This window comes from Oryx dammah, unplaced genomic scaffold (assembly GCF_014754425.2).
Source record: "Oryx dammah isolate SB20612 unplaced genomic scaffold, SCBI_Odam_1.1 HiC_scaffold_14, whole genome shotgun sequence".
Lineage (NCBI taxonomy): Eukaryota > Metazoa > Chordata > Mammalia > Artiodactyla > Bovidae > Oryx > Oryx dammah.
The window spans coordinates 42724097-42748901 of NW_024070198.1; the positions used below are offsets into that span (position 1 = coordinate 42724097).

Here is a 24805-nt window from a genome sequence, read left to right on the forward strand (position 1 = left end):
TAACCCTAACCCTAACAGACGCTGAAGCAATGCTCCCCATGGGCAGGATTGGCAGTGAGCCCTCCCAAGGTTCTCTGGGTGCTAGAATGACTTGGTTCCATTAGAATTTGGATCACTTAAGTGCTTCTCACAGAAAAGCAGTGCTGTGTTTCAAGAGCTGTGAAAGCCAAATGGGACAGACTCTGCCTGGGAGGGGACAGAAGTCTGGGGGGCCTTCCTGGAGGAAGGGACATACGAACCAGTCTTTGAAGGATGCATAGGATTTGCCATAGGGGATGGGTGACGGCAAAGACTCAGGGTGATGCGAGGGCCTTCGGGGTCAGATGAAGGTGAGAGGTGGCTGGGGCAGGTTGGGGACTGAGCTCCGAGGGGCCTTCCCCAGGGCAGCCTCCTTGCCGCTGTCCAGCTCCTCTGTGGTGAGCCCAGAGGGCACTAGGTGGTGGAGCTGTGCCAAGGTCAGCCAGGATGTCCAGTAATCGTCCCAGCGCACTACCTGCTCCTGAGCGATAATGAGAGGGTTTCCATTATTTTCGGGTGAGCGCCCCTGGCAGATGCCGACAGCTAGCAGATGTGTGAGGTCCAAGGTGATTTGCAAGGGACCCGCTCATGTGATGATCGGTAATGTCATCGGGCGACGCCGTCGCTCAGAGCTTGTCCCGGCCTCTGGGAGGAGGTAAAGGTCAGTTCAAAGAGCCGGTGCGCCCACGGGAAGTAGGGGCAAGTCCCCACCCACTCCGGGCGGAGTCCGGGGAGGCAGTCTGGAAGTGGACTGAGAATGTGGCTGTGGTCTCAGAGGGGACGTCCGGCCAGAGCCCCGCTCTGGCTGCCAGGGCCCTGCGGTAGGCCCTCTGTCCCCAGGGTTCCGGGGTGTTGGGGGACGGGGATGGCCTGGCCTGTCCTGGAGCCGGGCCCAGCCCGATGCCGACGTCTCTGGGGCTCGCTGCCCTTGGGAGGCCCATGGCAGGCTCTGCCGCGGCCCTGAAGCCACGCCTGGCTCCTGCTCTCCTGACGTTGAGTTTGTATGTTCCAGGCCGTCCAAGGCTGAACCTGATATTAAGCAGCGACCCCTCCAAGAGACACCAAGGCTTTGGCTCCTCCGCTGTCTTAGTCTGCCGGAACAGAGTACCACAAGCCTGGGGGGCTCAGTGACACAGGTTTATCTGCCCCTAGTTCTGAAGTCTGGGCATCCAAGATCGAGGTGCCCTAGGGTGGGTTTTTTGGGGGGAGCCCTCTTCCCGGCTTGCTAGGCGGCCCCTTTCGACTGTGCCCTGACGTGGCCTCCTCTCTGGTTGCAGAGGGATCCCTGTCATCTCTGGCTGTGATCCTGTCCTGTCCGGGCTCCACCCTTTCGTCCTCTCCTAACCTTCATTTATCTCCCGAGGGGGTCAGCCTATGAGATGAGGGGTGGGACACCGTTGAGCCCAGAGCAGCTCATATGCTCTGTGACCTTCTCAGGCCTCTGCCTCCCAGAGCTCCTATTTTCTCATCCCTGGGATGGGCTCCTGGTTCTTGTCTCCATAGCTCGCAGACTCAATTTGGCAGGTGCTTAGCGCCTTGTGCGCTCAGGGTGTGGGGGACACGGGGTGTCCAAAGGGGGCCCTGCTCTCAAAGGGTGAAGATGACATCAGATCACAGATACCAACCCCAAGGGCAAGGCTGAATGTAATGTATTCATCCTTTACTATTTTAATAATAATAATGAATAATACTCTAGGGCTTCCTTGATGGTCCAGTGGTTAACAAAATAAAATCCACCTACAATGCAGATGACACAGGAGATGACGTTTCGATCCCCGGGTCGGGAAGATCCCCTGAAGGAGAAAATGGCAACCCATGTCAGTCTTCTTGCCTGGAGAATGCCATGGACAGAGGAGCCTGGCAGGCTACGGTCCGAAGGGTTGCGAAGAGTCAGGCAGGACCGAGCATGCACGCATCCATCCAACCAGTACTTTCTTTACTTTTAGTAATTAAGAAAAATGAAGAGACGACCTGGGACTCATGCCAGAAAGCGAAAAGAGGGTGTGGTCAGGGACATGAATGGACAGACCTGCAGTGAGGGGCCTTCCTTGAGCATTTCCCACCGCTGTCCAGGGGCTGATTCAGTCCTAAAACTAGTAATTTTATTTTATTTTTAATTGGAGGATAATTACAATATTGTGTTGGTTTCTGCCATACAACAACGTGAATCAGCCAGAGGTGTACATATGTCCCCTCCCTCTTTCACCTCCCTCCCACCTCCCATCCCACCCCACCTCTCTAGGTAGTCACAGAGCCCCGGTGTGAGTTCCCTGGGTCATACAGCAAATTCCCACTGGCTATCCGTTTTACATATGGTTGTGTAGAGGTTTCCATGTTACTTTCTCCATTTGAGTAGTTTCGATTTTAAAGCAACGTGTCTTCAGTAAATGTACGTTGTGTGTCGGCGGAGAACAGTGTCTGCAGTGAGTTCTGTTGTTTACCTGTGTGTCATGGGCATCGGAGCTGTGTTTGGAATAGCAGCTGCGAGGTCCTGTCATCTCACCGTCACACCGATTGCTCACTGTTCTGAGAAGGTCACATCGTAATCCATTAGCAATAATTAGTCCCCCGGCACCCGCTGCCTTCTTCCCTCAACTGCTCCATTAATTTGGGTGCGGATCGCACATCCCAGGCGCCAATCAGTGGAAGATCTGTCTGTAATATACAAGGTGATGCTATTAGTTACAATATATTAACTGCCTAATTTAAAAATACAAAAGCTGTCTTTATGAAGGGCAATTAACCACTAAGCGTAATTGATAATTCATAACCCCCTGATTAGGAAAGACAAATACTAAGAAAGGACTGAATCACCTGGGCTGCTGATTGTACGACATTGTCAGCCTCTCCGTCTGCGTTTATTCGCCCTGTTGTCAGTCGGGCCTGACGTTTCTTCCCAGGTCTCACCTGTCGGCTCCGGCGCTTGGCGGGTCTGAAGGCCCACCGTCACGTGGGGGTGCATGTCCTCACCACCGAGTGGGGTGCAGTGAAGGGTGTGCAGGCTCGGGGCACCCTCAGGGGATGCAGTAGGCATGGTCCTAAGGCAGGGTGCCTCTCACCAGCTGTCATCTGGACTTGCCATCACTCAGTCATTCAGCAAACACTTGTCAGGGGCCGGCGTGGGCCCAGCCATCAGACCTCGTTCCTGACCTCATGGAGCACGCGAGTCCGGGAGAGAGACGCTGAACAAATGCCAGCATGAGATGATTGGAGATACGGGTTCGCGTCAGAAAGAAAAGCAGCCTAGGGACAGAGCAGGGCAGCGTCGCCCAGATGGACGGAGAAGGGGACGTTGGGCAGACCCTTCACCTTTTCCCTAGGGTTTCTCGGACCTCCTGACTTGCAGCCTGGTGACTTCCATGGCCCCTGCCACACTCTCATTAGATGCCAAATCTGAGGGCTCCCTCGCCACGGCCCAGGGTGCATCCAGGGATGGCCGTGTGCTCCGGACCAGCTGGGTAGCCAGCCTGTTGGCCCCCTTACTCAGGGGCTGGCCTCGCCCGCAGCACTGACTGTTGCAGGGCCCTCCTTCCTTCTGGGGGGTCCCTGTTCCTTTGTCTCCTTGCTTCCCTTCCAGTCTCAGCTCCAGAGCTGTCTCCTCCCCAGGGAGGCCTCCTGACCTGCCCACGCTGCCTGGCCGTCCTATCTCCTCACCTCTTTGGTCCTTCCCGTCACCTCTCGTCCTGATCCCAGTGCCCCTCCTGTGTGCGGTCTCCCACCTCACGCACCGACTGAGGGCTCCGGGGTTAGAGAGCCTGCCTGCAGGCGCTGCGGTGTGTCCGTGTGCCAGTCAGTAGGTGCTCAGTCGCTGTCAGCAGAAGGGTTCAGTGTTATTTCCCTGGGTTCTCTCTGGGTGTCGGCTTTTGTCACTTGGCCTTCGCAGAGCCTGCCTAGGTGCAGCAGGGCTGCAGGGCCTCCCGTGAGCCCAGACGGGCTGTCAGAGCTACAGAAGCTGCAGGCATCCCCGGCTCCCATCCCGTTAGCTCACCCGTGCGCCCGATGACTCCATCTGGCTGACCTGTCTTCAGTGACAGCGGCGAGATAGAACACTTCAGGCGTGGTCCCCCAGCCTTTTCATTTGGGAGAAATGTGGATACTCAGGGGTCAGCTCAGATGCTCAGTGGAGATGCTCACTGTGGTGAGAGGGCCCGGAGGGGTGGCCAGGACGCTTGGAGAGGACCTCCACCAGGCTGAGCGGTGAGGTGTGGTGCGGGGAGGTGTCGAGTGGCTCCTGGGAGGCGGGAGGATTGGCACATGTGAAAAGGCTGTGTGTCCCGAGTGGAGGGGCATGGCTGTGTCCCAGGCAGAAGCAGAGGTCACGTGGGAACTTGGGGCGTCTCAGGTGTGCTGAGCTCGGTGAGGATGAGAAGGGTCTTCTCCAGCTCAGAAACCCCAGGGTCCGGCGAGGCTGTCAAGGCCCAGCTCAGGGGCCTGTGGAGACCCGGCTTGCTCTGAACTGTTCCCTGGAGAAGAAGCGCCCATCCAGGCCCTGGGTGGCCGGGCCGCCTGCTGACAGCCCCTCCCCGGCCTGTCTCCCCCCTGCAGACTGAAACAGTCCCGGCTGAAGGTGAGATTTTGCACCAACGAGTCGCAGAAGTCGCGGGCGGATCTGGTGGGGCTGCTGCGACGGCTGGGCTTCGACGTCTCCGAGGGCGAGGTAACCGCCCCGGCCCCCGCCGCCTGCCTGATCCTGAAGCAGCGAGGCCTGCGGCCACATCTGCTTGTCCACGACGGTAGGCCCCCTTGGGCCCCCAGGGCGGGTGAAGCCACCCCCTCTCCAGCTGGGGGCTGGGGAGGACATAGAGGGAGCACCTGGCCCTTGTTAGACCCGTGGGCCTTGGGGTGGAACCCAGGGACTTCCTGCTGGGACCCTGGCCCCATCCATCCTGGCATCATCCTGGGCCTGGGAGTCGGGGTGGGGTGGGGTGGTGGTCAGAGGCAGGGTCCATATGGCTCCTTGGAGGCAGGAAAACCCTGGGTCTGTTTTCTGTGATCCAGGATGGAGCAAGGTGGCAGGAAATTGTCAAGGGGGGCAAGATTTTAGCCTCTGGGGTCTGTGTCTGTGTGTGAGAGAGAGAGAGACAGACAGACAAATAGAACAGATACAAAGCTAGGTCTGTAGGTTTCGGAACCGTATTTGTGAAAACCAGCCCCATGCTCTGGCTAATGGCACAGGTTTACTTGCTAACATCAGTCTGAAGGCAAGGACAGAGTTCCTTTGACCCTCAGCTGGGAGTTTTGCTGAAATGAAGAAGAAAGAACAGTATTACCTGGCACCTTCTGAATATTTAAAAAGAAGAGATAGTACCGCTTCAGAATTCAGGACAATTTTCTGTTGTTGCACAGAGCCTTCCTGCTTCCTTCCTCTGCGCTTGGTGTTGTTATTTACAAACCTGCGGCAGAGGCAAGCACACTTTTCTACCCCGGGACAGGGGTAGGGGACTCTCAGAAATGGAGAGAGCTCCTGAAGATCTGGAGGCCGAGTCCACAGCTCTGGCACCAGTCGAGGGCGACATGCCCAGCCTTTAGAAACTGTTTTTCTTGAAATGCTTCCTCTGTGATCTGGGATCCTTGCCAGCGTCTTTAGAACAGGTCCTTAAAGTAACAGAAAGATTTAAGAGAGAAAATCCTCCCCTCCCCAGGGCAGGGGCAGAGGGTGGGGGTGGACCTACCAGAGATGAGAGGGAAACTCAGCGTTCCCCTTGAAGACGGTGTTCATCAGTGAGGCCAACAGGCAGATGTTGGAGCTCGAGAAGCTGTGGGGGAAGCCAGATACCCTTCATTGCCTGTTCTCTTGTGTCTGTGTTTTGCACAGGTATCCCTGCCTTTTCAGACCTTGACTCATTTTCAGGTTTTATTGTCGATGAATTCCACCTCCCCCTCCCCAACTTTTTGTTATGAGGATTTTCAAACAGACGACAAAGCAGAAATAATTTTATTTGGAACATTTGTTTGCCTTTCACCTTGACTTTACCAATGACATTTTGACATGTTTTCTTCATTATGCATCTCCCATCCCTCCATCCATCCATCCATCTTTACCTTCTTGATGCATCTCAAAGTCACTTGCAGACTTTGCTGGTGGTTGTTATTCCTAAGTCGTTCGGTTGTGTCCGACTCTTTGCGACCCCATGGACTATAGCCCGCCAGGCTCCTCTGTCCATGGGATTTCTCAGGCATGAATACTGGAGTGGATTGCCATGCCCTCCAGGGGATCTTCCCGACCCAGGGATTGAACCCTTGTCTCTCCCTCTTTTCAGGAGTCCGCTCAGAATTTGATCAGATCGACAAGTCCAACCCAAACTGTGTCGTAATTGCAGATGCCGGAGAAGGCTTTTCTTATCGAAACATGAATAAAGCTTTCCAGGTGCTCATGGAGCTGGAAAACCCCGTGCTCTTCTCACTGGGAAAAGGGTAAGTCGGCTGCGGGGGCGTCATTTCTGGCCACTCTGGGCGATGCTCCGTGGGCCTCTCTGACTTAAGGAATCAGCAGAGAAGCTGGGAAGCGTGGGCATGGGGTGGACGCAGTTTGGCTCCTTCTTCCTTCCCTCTCCTTTTCTTGCTTTTCCCCTTCATTTCGGCATCCGTGTCTCTGATAATTTTTGAGCAGAGACCTGGTCTTCAGCTGGTTGGTCAAGCATCCCTGTGACCACGAGGCTGGGAGTGGCCGGGGGCAGGGGCGGGACCCCTGGAGATCAGGGTGGCCGTCCTGAGTTTCGGTTATTGTCACAGGACACAGCACAGGGCTGATGGGTTGTGCCAAGGAGACGGATGCCTGGGCAGTGAAAATAGGCTGGAGGGCCTGTGTGCTCTTGTCTGGGCCCCGCATCTCTGGTCGAGGAGCAGCCTGTCAGCTTGTGATTCTGTCATCCGAGTCTGCAGCCTGGGCCTCACCGTCTCTTTCAAAACACTGTGCTGATTATTTCTCTTAACCCTTTTTATCACAAAGAACAACACATCTTCATTGAAGAAAAACTGTTGAATACAGATGAGCGAAAAGAGGAAAACAGCATTTTTAGTCCCACTGCAGGAGAGAACAGCGGCCAGCATTTTGGTGTGTGTCCTTCCCAGCAGTTTTCTGTGCAGAAATCATTACATGTGGGTGTGTTCACAGCATCAGTATCTAACTCGACCTGGTTCTGTTGTGTGGTTTTAGAGGTTCACCGAATATTCTGTGAAGCACTTTGCATACAATAGGGCTTCCCTTGTGGCTCAGTGGGTGAAGAATCCCCCTCAATGCTGGAGCTCCGGGTTCAGCCCCTGGGTTGGGAAGATCCCCTGGAGGAGGGGATGGCAATCCACTCCAGTACTCTTGCCTGGAGAATCCTGTGGACAGAGGAGCCTGGAGGGCTACAGTCCATGGGGTCGCAAAGAGGCAGACGTAACTAAGCGACTAACACTTCCGTGTGAGAAGTAGACGTCTCTGCAGCGAGGTCATTCCTGTTAATTGTTTTACAGGCTCTCCTGTAGTTGTCCTAGGCTGTTTCTGATCTTCTCCCTGAGTAAGGCCATGATCAGCCTCTTTCTGGCATTTCGGGTGATGTGTATTTTTTGAGGTCCTTTGTGCGTGTTGCCGAGTTGCCTTCCAGAAAGCAGTGCGGGTTTACTCTGTCCTCCGTGGAAGCAGCGCTAGGGTTTTAGAGTCACAGGGGTGCTGTGGAACCCGAGCCCAGCGTTGCGCACAGGGCAGGAATTCTGTGCCCATCTCTGGGGAAGCCTTTCCCAGCTTAGGTGCTTCTGATGACTGGGGACTTCCTACCTCTGCCTGCCGAATAGGGGTGGCTATTCTGGTAGACACGAGGGGGACTTTTTATCTGGCTGCTGGCCATTGCTAAGCACTCTATGTAGTTCACTGTGTTTAATTCTGACCACAACACTGTGAGCTGTAGGCAGCGTCATTGCCATTTTACAGACGGGTATATCAGGGCATAGGGAGATGAGGTAAGCCACGGTCACCCCATCAGTCAGTGCAGGGACGGCCAGGAGCGCCCCCAAAGCCTGTGCCCTGTCACTTTTCGGCTCTATTCTAGAGCAGGTATTGGGTCCACACAAGATCTTAAACTTTTTTGAGGTCGTTTTAAAAATTGGAAGCCTTTACGTAAAATAACTGGATTTCTGGATTCTCTTGAAAAATCAGAAGATCTGAGGGTGCTCGCTCCTCATTCCCAAATGCACTGCCACTTGGTGGAGCCACTGGTCCCTCACCTCTGGTGCAGCGGAGACCCCACCACGACCTCCTGCACATCTCCAGGCTTCAGGGTTGGCTGACGTTCATCTTGTACCGAGAGTTGCTTTTCTCATGGTAGAGAAATATTTCTTCATGGCTGTGCTTCTTTTAAAATAGGCAAGTGAAAGAGTTTTAAAGAAAGAGAGGAGAGGATACGTGTCTCTTGTTGTTGTTGTTCATTTGCTAAGTCCTGTCCAGCTCTTTGCAACCCCATGGAGTGCAGCACACCAGGCTTCTTTGTCCTTCATTATCTCCCAGAGTTTTGCTCAAACTCATGTCCATCGAGTTGGTGATGCCATCTAAGCATCTCATCCTCTGTTGTCCCCTTCTCCTCCCGCCTTCAATCTTTCTCAGCATCACGGTCTTTTCTAATGAGTCAGTTCTTCGCATCAAGTAACCAAAGTATTGGAGCTTCAGCTTCAGCATCAGCATCAGTCCTTCCAATGAATATTCAGGACTGATCTCCTTTAGGATGGACTGGTTGGATCTCCTTACAATCCAAGGGACTCCCAAGAGTCTTCTCCAACACCACGGTTTGAAAGCATCAGTTCTACGGCGCTCAGCTTTCTTTATGGTCCAACACTCACATCCATACATGACTACTGGAAAGAACATAGCTTTGACTAGACGGACCTTTGTCTTGCTGCAAATATTCCAGTGTGTTTATCATGCAAAAAAATTGTATCCTGTGTTAGTCAGTGGTCTCCAGAGAAACAGAACCAACAGAGTGTGGTGATGTATATACAGACAGTTCTTGACTTAGCGATGGTTCAAATGACAACTTTTCAATTTGGTTATGGTGTGAAAGCTACGCACGTTCAGAAAAACTGTGATCCTTTCCCACATGCAGTGCAGTCCTCTCTTGCGATGCTGGGCGGATGCTGAGCACTGGCTGCGCCCAGGCAGCCCCATGATCACGAGGGTCAACAGCTAATACACGTACGAACATTCTGTACCCAGACCACCATTCTGAGTTTCACTTTCAGCAATAAATTACATGAGATATTCAGTGCTTTATTATAAAATAGACTTTGTGTTAGATGATTCTGCCCAACTATAGGCTAATATAAGTGTTCTAAGCACATTTAAGGTAGGCTGGGCTTATTAAATGCATTTTTTAATGCATTTTTGATTTAGTGATATTTTCAGCTTGTGATGCGTTTATCAGAACATAACCCTGTCATAGGTTGAGGAAGATGGGTATATAAAGAGAAATTGATTGTGGAGGCTAGGTTTTTCCTGCATAGGCCAGCAGGCTGGAGACTTAGGGAAGAGTTGCCATCTGAGTGCCAAGGTTATCCGCCGGCAGGTTCCTTCTTGTTTGGAGAGGTCAGACTTTGTTTTGGTTGGGCCTTCAACTAATTGGATGAGGCCCACCACATTATGGAGGGCAATCTGCTTTACTGAGTCTACTGATTTAAATGTGAATGTCATCCAAGAAACATCTTCTCAGAAGCATCCAGAATACCATTAGACCAAATATCTGGCCCAGCCAAGTTGACATAAAATTAGCTGCCACAGTTCCTTGCTGGTCTTACCTTCTGCAGTTTAGGTCACTGCGAACCACAGAAGCTGGCCAGCTTGACTCTTTCACGTTCCGCCTTGGTTCTGAAGGCTTCCCTAAAGTTATCAACTCCTCGCAAACAGCACGATTAAGAAGTTTTGTTATTACTCATTTACGTTAAAACTTTTGTCTTCAAAATTATCTTTAATTATTAAAAGTTATTTTTCCAGATCAGGGATAGTAGTCAAAATAGGTATGGTTGAAAAAGAAAAAAAAAATATGGAATCAGTTTCTTTTAGCTTTGTACTTGTATAACAAATTCAGTAGTAGGCAAAGATGTGTTTTCCAAGTAAGAAGCTAGTGAGGGGGTGGCTAGCTGCTGGGGGTTCTGACTGGGGCTGTGGGTTGGGTGCTCAGAAATCAGAGAGAGGAGCCAGCAGCTTCTGGGCTTAGGTCGTCGCCCCTTGGGACAGCCCTAGGACGCAGGCCGAGCTGCTGCCACACCCAGCTGAGGGTCACCGGGGATGAGGGGCCGTCCTTCACCCGAGTGGGGCTGCGAGGTGCTCCCAAGGAGGCAGGGTGGTGGATTCACTGGGGCAGAATGTCCTCATCCTGGAAACGGAGTGATTTACATTTGGCATCTGTTTGGACCGAGAGTGGGAATTGCCTTTGTAATTTCTTCTGTCATGCCTCCGTCGGAAAATTAAGCTGTTTACGCGACAGACTATGGAAGGTTAATGGCTCTTGTGGGAAAGGTCAAGTGGTCATTTTGAAGGGAGGCTGTGCTGAATAATCGGAAGGGAGGGCAGAGGAATAAAGATAAAATCTATCTGACTGCGGCTCTCTGGCTTTCCCCTGTCTTTCTGGAATCCACGGTTTCTTCTTTGTGGCTGGAGTACTCAGGTTCAAGCCAGACCTGCCGTGGCTTTTATTATACCAGTAACAGAAGATAAACACATCAAATCTCTTGTGTTTGGGGAATAAGAAAAATTAACTTGGGTACTAGTGTTTACTGTATCCCTAAAAATGTTTTGGGCCAATAGATGGCCTCAAGATGCCTTTTTGTTTTCCTGGATGAATAAGAAATAAAGACAAGTTCTTGGCCCTATGAAAGTATGTCCACATTTAGTATAAAAAGAAATATTAAGGTTTCTAGATTTATGCAAGTCAGTTTTTTTCTTTAGGTTCCAAAAATCAGTGTGGCAAAGAGAAGAGGGTTTTGATTGGATCTTTTCAGCTGCATGTTCCAATTCTTCTTCCCACCAGGACTAAATTTAAACTAAAGAAGGTGCAGTACCTGTCACTCTGGAAGGAAGACTCGGGGGAGGGTGCATCAGGCAGAAGCGGGGCGGCGTGGGTGTCCTTGGGAGGCCCTTCCACAGGGAGGGCTCCCACCTCCTGCAGCCGGCTGGGAGCTGAGCCTGTCCTGGGCCAGAGGCTCCTAGAATCCTCAGCTCCAGACAGAGCCGTGTGTTGCAACAGAGCGGCCTTGTTTTATAATTTTTCCTTTGGCGCCTGGGTCGTCCTCTCCTGTGCTGGCTGCATTCTTTCCTCGGTTCTGTCCTCGGTGCCCTGGCTCTCGTCAACGTGCCCCGCCCTCAGCACCCCCTCCACCCCCCACCCCCACACACACCAGCTCCCTTCTCTCTCACCCTGGCTGAGCATTTCCTGGAGCGTAGGGGACAAGGGGGTGGACAAGGGGGTGCCTCTGAGCATCTGATGGACTCCTGTGTGCCTGGGGTGGCATCTGGCACTCGGGGTCCTCAGGAAGGTACCAAGTCTGAGAGCCCCCGGGTCTAGACCCCTCCACTCCTCCCCTTTGACCTTCAGGCCTCAGCTTTGATGCTTCCTCCTCTGGGACGCCTCCCTACCGCCCCGTCCCCAGCATGCCTGGCCCTCCCCACGCAGAGTGCACAGAACACCAGGTTCCGCTTGCCATCACCCAGGTCCTGCTCTTTCATATTTGTCTGTGGACGTGTCTGCTTCCCCACCAGACAGGGAGTCTCTGGGGAGCAGCCTGGGTCTGAGAGTGTACCCTGCAAAGGACTGCGGGACAGCTTCGTCTTAAATGTTTGGGGGACCGAGTTAGCAGATGCCAGCGGCCCCCTCCAAGAGAGCCCAGGTCCCAGCACCCGGTGTCTGGGGGTTGCTTGATGCTTCTCTGGAGCTTGGCCCCTCCTCTGCCTCTTGGCCACATTTGGCTTTACTTGGCCAGTCCTTCAAACCCTGGACCCGGCTGAGGGAATCATCATACCCAAGTAGTTTATTGTGGAACTGGGGAAAAATAAAAGCCAACACTGTTTTGAGGCTGTTTAAATTCAGGACAGATGTCTGGAGTCCAGACTTGAGACCAAGACAGTTAGGAACCTCTAAGCCTATGTTTTGGGGTCACGCTTTTAAAAGGGGGGCTCCCCTGGTGGCTCAGACAGTAAAGAATCTGCCTGCAGATGCAGGAGACCTGGGTTCGGTCCCTGGGTCGGGAAGATCTCCTGGAGGAGGGAATGGCAACCCACTCCAGTATTTTTGCCTGGAGAATTCCATGGACAGAGGAGCCTGGCAGGCTACAGTCCATGCGATCGTGAAGAGTCAGACACGACTGAACAACTGACGCTTTCACTTTCCTTAAGAAGGGGATCGCTGGCGAGTCCCAGCTCCATGAGCAGCGGTGGCTCTCTCCCGGCTCCCAGGCATCTTCCTGCATGTGTGTGGCTCCCCAGCCGAGCCACGTCCTTCCGGCTCGACCCCTAGGGTGTAGAGCCTTGGACCCAGAGGCTTGGATCGAGAGGCCCAGGTTGACTTGGAGACCGGGTCCACTTGCGATGGAAGAGGCCCCCCGCAGCTTCAGCAGTCGGGCTCTGATCTGCCTGGCCCAAGGCAGTGGCAGGGGACCAGCCCTTGCCAAGGGCAAGAGTTTGGCTGCAGCCCAGCCTGCGTCCATACGGAAGCTTCCAGGGCAGGCAGTGAGGATGCAGAAAGGGTGCGCGCTTCTCCCATCTGAGGGGCCAGGTGATCGCTGCGGGTGGCCAGGCTCTTGCAGCCTTGGAGGCTTCAGGTAGGGCCCACAGGGGCAGGCAGAGTCCCTGGGTGTTGCAGAGCCAGAGGAAGGAAGCTGCTAGAAGCAGCTCCCGGGAGCTCGGTCCTACCATTTCCAGTAGACACAGGACAGGGTCCGGCCCCCACAAACTGGAAAGACCTGCATTCATTCTTTCTTCCCTGGCTCATATCTTATTGCCCATCTCAGTCTGGGTAGCTACCTTTTTGAAATGGTTTCTTCACCCCAGGCATCACATTAGAACTTTGCCTGTATTGTTTTACGCATGCCTCACAGCAGCCCATGGGGGTAGGCACTGGACCTTCTTTTGACCCATTTTACAGAATAGGAAACTGAGGCCCAGAGGGCGTACGCAACCCAGAGTCCCGCAGTTAAAAGCAAGCCAGAACCCTGAAGTCAGCAGGCTTCACTAGTCTTCTCTTTGCTTTTCCATACACACTGTTTATTTTTGTCATTCTTTTAGATTCCACATGTAAGTGATATCATCTGGTGTTTGTCTCTCCATCTGACTTCCTTTACTTGGTGTGATGATCTCTAGGTCCATGCGTGCTGCTGCAAACGACTTTCTTTCTTTATGGCTAAGTAATACCCCACCGTGTGTGTGTGTCACGTCTTTCTCCATTCATCTGTCCGAGGGCATTTAGCGCGTGCTGTCTCATGTCTCCCAGATTCGACGGTCGTGGGAAGGGGGGAAGGGTAACTGGTGTGATTGGTCTCAACCTCTTCGGAGCTGCACAGAGCAAACCACCTTCTCCCCACTTTGTAGTCAAATAGCTGTGCTCCGAGAGAGCTGGGCCTGGTCACCGTGTGCCCCGAGGGGTCTGTGTGTGGCCTGGGCACGGTGCCCACAGGAGGGAAGAAGTGAGACCGTCTTGGGAGGCGCTGCCAAGAGCCAAGCCGTCTCAGCCTCCAGCGAGGCGGGGAAGAAACAGTTGTCATCTCATAGAAGCATCTGGCGCCCGTGAGGCCTGGCACCTCTGCTGACCCTCCGGCTGCTAGGAGATGCTGTGGAACTAATGGAGTTTTCTTCTCCAGGCAGCAATTAGGGGTTAATTATTAGCAATTAGGGGTTCGCCACACGCTCTGTGGACCGGCTGCCCTTTCCCAGAACACAGGTCACTTGTGTTTCTCTGTGTTAGCAACTGGACCCAGCTGCCCCCGGGGCCCCCCGTTCATCCCCCTGCCCCGCCCCGGCGTGCTGGCCACTGCTTGGCTCTGTTGTGCTGACCCCCGTCGGTCACTCTCAGCATGGCGACTGCCCTCACCCTGGCCTGTGACAGCCCTCTTGGGCCGGCCCAGAACCAGGACAGGGCGGTTTTTCCCTGGGCGCTTCCCAGGTCCTGGGCTCAGCTCACCCTGTCCCCCTTGGCTCTTTTCTAGACGCTACTACAAGGAGACCTCTGGCCTGATGCTGGACGTTGGTCCCTACATGAAGGCGCTTGAGGTACCTGCCTGGGTCCGCCCAACCCTCTTCCGGTCTCGGGGCCTTCCGGGATGTCCTGGTCTCCCCGGAGAAGATGGGGTGCTCGGCGTTCCCAGTGCCTTTATGTTTTCCAAGTCGGACGCCGTGTTCGCGGCTTCAAGCCCGGCCCTTCGCCTCCTCTGGAGCCTGGCCCCTCAGCTGCGCTGGTCGTCCCCCTGCTCCCTGTCGCTCGCTCCCCCTCCACCTCCCGGGTCCCCGACCCCGCACCCTGGCCTCTGCCCCGCTGGCCCTCCCAGCAGGCTCTGCGCCTCTCCTCCGGGTTCTTCGCTCCTTAAGATCCCTGTGCACCCGCCTCGTCCCTCGCCCTGCTTTTCTGCAGCACCTCAGACTCTGTGTGCGGTAGCTGGACGCCTTCCCAGTCCCCTCCTCCAGTCTCCAGGGCTGGGCTCAGCTGGGCTCCCCGCCCAGGTCAGCCCCGGGCCACTGCCGCCTTGGCGCCTGCCTACCTGCACTCAGGTGGGAGGGCTGGGGCCCTGGGCCTTTTATCCGCTGGAGGAGGACCTGAGACAGAGCTGGGGGAGGGGGGAGGGGAAGGGAGGAGAAGTGGAATGCAGAGGAGAGCCCCTAACGCCCCGGAGGTCTTCTGGCCCTGGGGCAGGTGGCAGGGGCCTGGTGGGGGTGCCCCCAGCACCCTGGGAAGCCCAGTTGTTATGCTCACTCACAAGCCTCTGGGCCGCGTGTCTTGCCCCTTAGAGGCCCCTGGGTGCACACTGGAGCCTTTCTTTTTGATTCCCCAGGGGGAGGATTTCACCAGGCCAGGGTTCCCCTCCACCATCCCCTGGTCCCCAGCCCATGCCGAGTTCTTCTCTCTCCCCTAGTATGCCTGTGGTATTGAAGCTGAGGTGGTGGGAAAGCCTTCCCCCGAGTTTTTCAAGTCTGCCCTGCAAGAGATGGGGGTGGAAGCCCACGAGGTAAGCCGGCTCCCCACGAAGTATGTACGTGGAGGCAGCTGTCGGGGGAGGCCAGAGTGCTCCCCGGGGGCAGCCTGGGCACGTGAAATGAGTCTGGGGACTCAGGCAGCCAAGCTGGTATCCCCCTCGCTCCTCCATCCCCAGGCATGAGGGCTGATCTGACTGGGAAGATGGGGAAAGACAGCCAAGGAGGCCCACTGAACGTTCTCAACCTATCAAATCAGTATCAGTCTAAGGGTTCAGCCCCTGAGTCGGGAGGATCCCCTGGAGAAGGAGATGGCAACCCACTCCAGTATTCTTGCCCGGGAAATCCCAGGGACAGAGGAGCTTGGTGGGCTACAGTCCACAGGTTTGCAAAGAGTCGGATAGGACTTCGCGACTAAACAAGAGTGAGAAAGAGAAATGCTCGTGGCTTTTCCTAAGATTTTTGCTGCTTCTTTGGAAGGATCGGAATTGACAAGTCTGGTCAGTGTACTAAAACTATTTCATTGGAAAGACAATGTCCAGCAAGATGAAAAGAATATGCAGGAATAAAATCATGCGCCTGGCCACCTTTACATTACAGCTTGTTTTTCTGACCACACCGGTCGGCCTGCGGGATCTTAGTTCTCCGAACAGGAATCAAACTCACGCTTCCTGCATTGGGGGTACAAAGTCTTAACCACTGGACCAGCAGGGAAGTCCCACATTATAACTGCTTTTGGCACATGTTGCCTTCCAAACGTACATCTCCAAAGGAAACGAAAAAAAAAAAGCAGTTATGATTTTAGCGTCTTCCCACCCCGCTTCCCAGGTAGAGTGAGCTGGTCCCCTCCGGCCGGTGGGGTCCTGACAGCGTTGTTGGAGAAACAGCGGGTATGCGTCTGCAGGCGGCCAGGGGCTCCTGCTGTCTGTTTTGGACAGGGCACCACGGGTCCGTGTCAGCAAGGCTGGTGCCCCCAGGGCCCCCTTGCTGCTTCCTCCCTTTTGGACCGGAATTTCCCACACGTGTTCCAGTCTAGAGCGCTGGTCTCTCACAATGCTTAGAAAAAGAGCACACAGCTGTGGAAGTCTGGAACCCCAGCACCCAAACCTCACCTGAAAGTCAGAAAGTGCAGGTCTCGGGGGTCCCTCACGGGCAGTACCCTGTGAGGCTGGTAGAGCAGGAATTTATTTCACTCATTCAAGACACAAGTTTTGAATGAGTGAAGGTGACAGGAATAAATAACCTGGTTTTCATGACTTCAGTTCGTCATGACAAATGTTAAAATTTGTTTTATTGTGGCAAATGTCAAACATGCTCAAAAGCAGAAAGACACAATGATTCTCCTCATCTGTCTATCACGCAGATGCAACATTTAAAAGATTATATCGTATTCCCTTCTTCTATCCCTTTTTGTTCTTTTTGGAAATTTACTTTTTTTGCTGCTATATTATAAAGCAAATTCCATACTTAATGTTATAGCCTTTCAGATCATAGTATGCCTTTCAAAAAGCGATGGTTGTTTTTGACCTGATTACAATGCATTAAGGCATTTAACAGTAATGAAAAAACACAAAAAGGTGTTCAGCGTTATCTCTCATTCAGGAAATGCAAATCAAAACCACAGTGAGATCCCACCTCACACCCGCTTGGACAACCATAATAGTTTTAAAAGGAAAATAACAAGCGTTGGGAGGATGTCAAGTCAAGTCAATCCTAAAGGAAATCAATCCTGAATATTCATTGGAAGGACTGATGCTGAAGCTGAAACTCCAATGCTTTGGCTACCTGATGCAAAGAACCAACTCATTGGAAAAGACTCTGATACTAGGAAAGGTTGAAGGCAGGAGGAGAAGGGGACGACAGAGGATGAGATGGTTGGAAGATATCACCAACTCAATAGACATGAGTTTGAGTAAACTCCGGGAGTTGGTGATAGACAGGGAAGCCTGGTGTGCTGCAGTCCATGGGGTCGCAAAGAGTCGGACACAACTGAGTGAACTGAACTGGGAGGATGTGGAGAAATGGAACCCAAATATAGGAATACAGATGTAAAATGGAGAAACCGCTATGAAATACAGCCACTATGGAAAACAGTTCCATGGTAAGATGAATGTGGAATTCTTGTATGACCTCAACAATTCCACTGCTAGGTATATATCCAAAAGAATTGAAAACCAATGTTCAAACAAAAACTTACACATGAATGTTCATAGCAGCACTGTTCACAGTAGCCAAAAGGTGGGAATAGTGCACGTGTTCATCAACAAATGAATGGGTGAAGGAAATGTGGTCTATTGTCCCAGTGGAATATATCAGCCGTAAAAAGAATGAAATAATGAAAAATACTGCTGCCTGGATGAACCTTGAAAACATTATGGTAAGTGAAAGAGGCCAGTCACTAAAGGACACAATGTATATATTTAATGTTTATATACTACATGCAGTGTCCAGACTTGTTGTTTAGTCGCTAAGTTGTATCCGACTCTTTGCAACCCCAAGGACTGCAGAAAGCCAGGCTCCTCTCCATGAGGGATTTCTCAGGCAAGAATATTGGAGTTGGATTGCCATTTCCTTCTCCAGGGGATCTTCCTGACCCAGGGACTGAACCCAGATCTCCTGCATTGGCAGGCAGATTCTTTACTGCTGAACCACCAGGGAAGTCCAATATCCAGAACAGGCAAACCCATAGAGACGTAAAATATTCATAGATTAGTGGTTGCCAGGGGCTGGGAGTGGGGAGGAATGGGGAGTGACTGCCAGTGGGTATGAGGTCTCCTTTTGGGGTGATAAAAATGTCTGGAACTCAGAGGTGGTGATGGTTTTACAACACTGTGAGTGTACTTTAATGCCCCTGATTTGTACACTTTAAAATGGCTACATTGGTAACTTTTATCTTATTTTTTCATGTTGAAAAAAAAAACAAAAACCCTACCTAAAAGAAAAAACCCCCTCTCTAACAAAATCAGTAGTAATTCCTTAGTATTATCTATACCAGCTCATATTTGAATTCCCCTGGCTGTCTCAGAAATGTCTTTTATGTAGATTTCTTTGAATTGAATCCAAATAAGGTTGTCTTGTCTTTTAAACCAGTCTCTTTTTAACTTTCTTTCATGGAACGTTTCAAATATCTGTTGACATTGAGAGAGGAATATAATGAGACCCCAGGTATCCATCAGTAATTATCAGCTAATAAGCACTTTTAAAAACTGTGTTTAACTGTTCATTCTGAAGCAATTTCCCACTCAGAGAGAGGTTGCAAAAATAGTGCGGAGAATTCCCAGGTGTCCTTAGAGCGTCCCCAAAGGCTAACATCTTCCGTAACGAGAACGGACGATTATAAAAGGGGAAATCAACCTTGACTCCGATGTTGACTAGCCCGGGGACCCTCTGTTTCTGGACATGCTGTATTGGTGTCTTACCCCCACCCCCCCACCCCCAACCCCCTTTACTGTGAGCAGTTCCTGTCTGTCTTTGTCCTTTAGGACCCTGGTAGTTTTGGAAGAGTGCACGCGTGCTAAGTCACTTCAGTCGTGTCTGACTCTTTGCAGACCCCTGGGCGGTAGCCCACCTGTAGAGCTCCTCTGTCCATGGGATTCTCTAGGCAAGAACACTGGAGTGGGTGCCAAGCCCTCTTTCAGGGGATCTTCCTGACCCAGGGGTTGAACCCACCTCTCTTATGTCTCCTGCATAGGCAGGCGGGCTCTTTACCAGTAGCGCCACCTGGAAAGCCCTTTGGAAGAGTACTGGCCAGTTTCTTCATAGAATGTCCCTGCTGTTTCCTCATGACTTAAGTGTAGTTTTGCATTTCTGGCATATTTAATCCTGGTCATGCGTTTCACAGACACAGTGCTGGGCCCTGGGGGTGTGTCCCTTCAGGAGGCACAGGCGGGCACTCTGCCCATTGTTGGTGGCGGCCACTGAGACCCCCGTCGGAGGTGCCCTGCTCTCCATTGCAAAGTTGCTCTGTCCCTTTGTGACCAGTAGTGTCTTGGGGCGGGGAAGTGTTTCAGTCGCATGTGAATATCCTGCTACAAGTCATCCTTTTCCTCTCTTGATTTCAGCATCTGTGGACAGCTCGTACTTGTAGCAGTTGTTACCATGGTGTTTACCAAGGGGTGATTTTCCATTTCTGTAGTTCCTCTGTATTTATTCATTAGAATTTACTGTAAGGAAGAGCTTTCCCTTTCCTCCCACTTGCCTTTTAATTTACTCCAACATGGACTCAAGGGTCTCTGTTTTATTCCATGAGTCACAGCCCATGCCTGCTGTCATTTTCTTGCCCGGATTGTCCCATGTTTGAACACTGGGACCCCTTTGGAGACGAGTAGCTGCTTGTTCAGGACTTCCGTGGTGGCTTAGATGGTAAAGAATCTGCCTGCAGTGCAGGAGACCCGAGTTCAATCCCTGGGTCAGGAAGATTCCCTGGAGAAGAGAATGGCTATCCACTCCAGTATTCTTGCCTGGAAAATTCCATGGACGCAGGAGCCTAGCAGGCTACAGTCCATGGGGTCACAAGGAGTCAGACACGACTGAGTGACTAACACTTTTACTTTTTTTCACTCAGCGGCTCGTTTAATCTACGCACTTTTCTCTCCCTCTCCCCTATTTATTTTGAATCATCCCTCAGATGCAATTCATCGGTTCATCTGCAAATATTTCCAAGTGTCTCTAGGGTAGGAAATCTTCTAAAAACATAGATAGTGTCATTATGACGTCTAAGTGTTAATAATACTAATAATTCCTTATTACCTTTAAATGTCCAGCCGTTATTCACATTTCCCTGATTGTCATATAATTGTTGCGTCGCTTGCAATTTGTTTGAATCAGGACCCGAATGAGGTCCTTGCAGTGTGACTGGTTGGTGTGATTCCCAGGTGTTTGCTCATCTGTCCGCTCCCATACCTTCCCCATCTCCCTCTTGGATTCCTTGCAGCGTTGTGAGGAAGCGTCTGGGCCGCTGGTCCTGGGAGCTCGGCACAGTCCAGGTTTTGTAGATTGCGCCTCAGCCTGTCCTGTCTCATGCCGCCCTGGTTTCCTGTATGTTGATGGTTAGACCCGGAAGCTTCCTGAGCATCTGTTTCGGTTTTCCGATGACTGCTTTACAGGGGACAGTGCATCCTCCTCCAGGGCCCAGGCGTCTCCTGTGGTGTTAGCAGCTGTGAGTGATCGGCACATGACCCCGTGTATCCACTGAGTTCTGCGAAACGGTGATGCTTGAATCCTGTGTCATTCCTGCTTCTCTTTTTCTCTGGATGACTTCTGTAAGGGGGAACTCCCCACCTGTCATCTGATCCCCCGAAGTACAGTTCATGTACAAAACTCCAGACAAATGCCTGTTTCTTTGCTATTATCTATGAGCTTTCAGAGTGCGTTGGCTCTCTAGCACTCTCCCAGTGCCTTGGGGATTTAAAACTCTAGCACTATAGATAGATAGGTAAAAGCACAGTCGATGTGTTCTCCTCCGTTGCAGTTACTCGTGTTCAAAGGATCCCATCTTTGACTGGCAGGAGCTTCTACGAGCTGCCTCTGCCTCTCGATGCGGTGCGCGGGCTTCTCGCCGCAGCGGCTTCTCTGGTTGTGGAGTGTGGGATCTCCGCGCACCGGCTTCAGTAGTTGTGGGCTCGAGGCATATGGGACCTTAATTCCCTGACCAGGGATCCAATTTACATCCCCTGCTTTGGAAAGCAGATTCTTAAACCACTGGACCCGGAAGTCCCCCCAAACTGTTTTTTTAAAGCCACCATTATTTCACTGGGGGTGTGTGTGTGTCACCAACAGGACCCTTGAACTCACTGTGTTTCCAATTTTTAAGAGATTTGCTTCCCAACATATAAATTTGTTTTACAGTTACATAAAAATTCACATGGATCTGAAATCAGATCCATGAAGCAAGATACTTTCAAGGACCTCTAGCTTCTGGCCTTTCCCTACTCGTCCCACCCATTTCTCATCACAGAGTCCTTTTTTAGAAATATCATAGCTTGGCTTTCCATTTCTTAAATATAAGCAACTACATAATATTTGTATCCTGCTCATAGGGAATTTGAAAGAATACATTCTTAAGATCATTTTTTATAGAGTGGGAGAAAGGTTGCTGTTGTAATTTGAGTTAGAAAAATCAGTATTTAGAATTACGTCAGCACTACGGTCACAGCAATCTGTTGGCAGTCTCCCCCACCTCCCCCAACCAGCAAAATAGCAGACTGTCATTGCCTAGAAATTAAGACCAGAAGAACTAAAATGTGATAATGTCTCAGTTGTCTTTGCAGAGCTGACCTTGGTTAATCCCCTTCCCTCTCACCTTTTGTTCATTTGTTTGCTGTTTTCCAGTTGCTCAGAGGTTAAAGCGTCTGCTTGCAATGTAGGAGACCCGGGTTCGATTCCTGGGTCAGGAAGATCCCCTGGAGAAGGGCATGGCAACCCACTCCAGTATTCTTGCCTGGAGAATCCCATGGACAGAGGAGCCTGGTGGGCTACAGTCCACGGGGTTGCAAAGAGTCAGACATGACTGAGCGACTTCACTTTCCAGTTACTTTCATGGTCAGCATCTTTCACATTCTGAATGAGAAGCCGCCCTCCCCACACCCCTCGACGAGGCACCGAGGCCCTTTGAGGGTTCAGGTTGATCAGACTTCTCGTTTGGCGGATGCCAGGGCCGTGGGGACCGGGGTGGGGGTTAGGGGGTATGAATTCCTGGCGTGGCTGTCCAGGCATGTGAGCCTCTGTGGCCCTGGGTCACCAGGGAACTGTTTTCTCTGGTGACCCTGAGCCCAGATGACAAAGCTGCATCTTCCCTCCCGCGTTATCATCCTCTCTTGTCTCCCCCTCTTGACAGCTGATGGGCAATGGCATATTCTTAACACCCCCTCCAACCCTTTTTCTGAATTGTCCATTAAGTTATTCAAGCCTCAGGATTTGTAGACATTTTAAAGCGGTATTTCAAAACAAGGCCATTTTGAATGAACTGTGTCTTATGCACAGGATAATAATTGTCTGCTCCTGCTTCTCTATTTTTAATGAGCAATGCCCGCGAGGGGCTATCTTGCCGCTCAAGTGCCAGGCTGTGGCAAACCTTACATTTTTCAAGCTGCTTTAATCAATAAAGTTATCACCAGTCATTTCCCTTGATAACTGCTTCTTCCCAAGCCCAGAGCCGCTTCTCGCTGCCGAGGAGTTTTCCACCTTCACTCGGAATGGCTATAACTCCCCAAATCCAATTTTCGTTTTAACCTTTCCTTGATAGCCTAGAAATAACAGATTGCCGGGATTACTCTAATAGATTGGAAAGGCCGGCCTCTTTGAGGTAACCAGGGCCTTTCTGGGATTCACTAATAAGGCAAAGAATATAACATACCTTAAAGGTTACTTCTGCTGCTGCTGCTGCTGCTGCTAAGTCGCTTTAGTCGTGTCCGACTCTGTGCGACCCCGTAGACGGCAGCCCACCAGGCTCCGCCATCCCTGGGATTCTCCAAGCAAGAACACTGGAGTGGATTGCCATTTCCTTCTCCAGTGCATGAAAGTGAAAAGTGAAAGTGAAGTCGCTCAGTCGTGTCCGACTCTTAGCGACCCCATGGACTGCAGCCTACCAGGCTTCTCCGTCCATGGGATTTTCCAGGCAAGAGTACTGGAGTGGGGTGCCATTGCCTTCTCCAAAAGGTTACTTCTAGAAATACCTAATTCTCATAGTTGAAGGCTTCTGAATCAGTGGGTGGTTTTATTGCTACATACCAAAGCCCAAATGATGTGAAGGTTTTGGCAGTTTTCCATGATCCTGAGAAACTCCATCACCTGTAAACTGTGCGTGTTTAATGGAAATGGAGACTGTTCAGACCAGAGTGCTTAGCGCCAGAAGCCAGTGCTCGGCAGCCTGGATGCTGAGGACACCCATTTCACAGATGAGGAACCTGAGGCTCGAGCGCCACATGTGCCGGGCACACCTGGGACCTGTCACATTCCCGCGTAGTTCATGAAATCCTTACTCCAGTCCCCCATCGTGTGCTTGCGTTCCCATCTTAAAGTTAGGGCAGGGTTTCTCAGCCTTGGCACTGTTGACATTTTGGGGCCAGATCATCATTTGTGGTGAGGGTAACCCACATCGTCCCCCAACTTCCTTGGTGGCTCAGACGGTAAAGCATCTGCCTACAATGTGGGAGACCTGGGTTCGATCCCTCGGTAGGGAAGATCCCCTGGAGAAGGAAATGGCAACCCACTCCAGTATTCTTGCCTGGAAAATCCCATGGACAGAGGAGCCTGGTGGGCTGTAGTCCACGGGGTCGCAAAGAATTGGACATGACTGAGTGACTTCACTTTCTTTCTTCAACCCCCATCGTCCCCCAACTGTGAAGCCACAGGTGTTCCCAGATGTTGCCAGATGTCCCAGGGAGCAAAATCGCCCCCAGTTGAAAACCAGGGCACTGTGGGGCGGTCACATGAAAGCTGCTGTTGGAACTAGGATTCCTCTGCAGAAGTGGAGCGAGGCCCCCAGTCCCTCTGGGTCTCTGCTGCTCCCCAGTTCTCAGGGTGGTGGCAGCAACATGCCAGAACACTTAGCTTTGAAAAGGTGTATTTAGTAGTGTGATATATTCCATTTTGAAAAAAAAATGTTAAAATATGTCTTGTTGGCAGAATGTAGAAAATAAAGCTAGGCAAGATGGCAGGTGGTAAGGGTGAGTACTCTGAGGATAGCCTATCGACGGTGGGGACGAGGGGACTTCCGTGGTGCCCAGTGGTTGAGACTCTGTGCTCCCAACGCAGGGGCCCAGGTTCGATCCCTGGTCAGGGAACTAGATCCTGCATACCGCAACCAAGACCTAGCGCATCCAGAAAAAAAAAGGGGGGTGGGGATGAGGTTTGTGGGTTTATTCAAAGAGAGCCAGGCATAAGACAAGGACTTTGCTGCGTCATTTTGTTTCCTGGTTCTCAGGGCATTCATTCGAAGTGTGGGCCATAAGGACAGTCTGTGCCCTTGGCGGGGAGGCCTGTGGGTGTGGCGTGAACGTCTGCATGGAAGGCCCGTCTCTCCCTTTTGTCGGCCGAGCCTTCTTCCAGCCCATCCTCCCCACCAGCTGGGTGCGTGGTCTTTGGGTGTCAGCTTGGGGACGACTTGCTGGGGTGCTGGGAGCACCGGGAGAGACAGGGTCCAAGCTGCTGCAGCCCAGCTTTGAACTTGGCTCTGCCTCCAGCCCTGGGTGGTGGTGGTGGACGGGGGGCGGTTCCAGGAAATGCCACACCTGGGATTGCCTTTGTGCTTTTTCTCAGACATAAGGGACCTTAAAAACCTCCTTTCTCAGCTTTTCCCTAAGACGTTTCCTCCCCTAACACCTTTTAAAGTAGATTTTGCTTTCCTTCTCCTCAAAATACAATTAAAAATAAAAAAATCTGATGATGAGGTAACTCATATTTATTAAAGGAGGTGGATAAAATTCAGAAAGTACAAGGGAAAAAAAAAATGTTCATCCCCTAACCTGGAATAACACAAATCACACTTAATCTTTCCAATTTGTGGGGGGCAGGGGGTCTGTGCACACATTTCTGGGGGCTTCTGGCTTCCCAGCTGGCACTAATGGTACAGAACCTGCTCATCACTGCAGAAGACGTAAGGGACATGGGTTCGTTCCCTGGGTCAGGAAGGTCCCCTGGAGAAGG

At 51.7% G+C, this 24805-nt stretch overlaps 1 protein-coding gene across 3 annotated transcripts in view; it reads left to right on the forward strand.

Annotated features, from left to right (window-relative positions):
- LOC120873856 (phospholysine phosphohistidine inorganic pyrophosphate phosphatase) overlaps positions 1 to 24805 on the forward strand; it is a 125674-nt gene that overhangs the window by 11873 nt on the left and 88996 nt on the right. For all 3 annotated transcript variants that reach the window (XM_040254834.1, XM_040254835.1, XM_040254833.1), the window contains exons 2-5: positions 4564 to 4751; positions 6279 to 6432; positions 14182 to 14245; positions 15103 to 15195. In XM_040254834.1, the coding sequence (XP_040110768.1) occupies positions 4564 to 4751; positions 6279 to 6432; positions 14182 to 14245; positions 15103 to 15195 (499 nt within the window). The remainder of the gene's footprint in view (positions 1 to 4563; positions 4752 to 6278; positions 6433 to 14181; positions 14246 to 15102; positions 15196 to 24805) is intronic.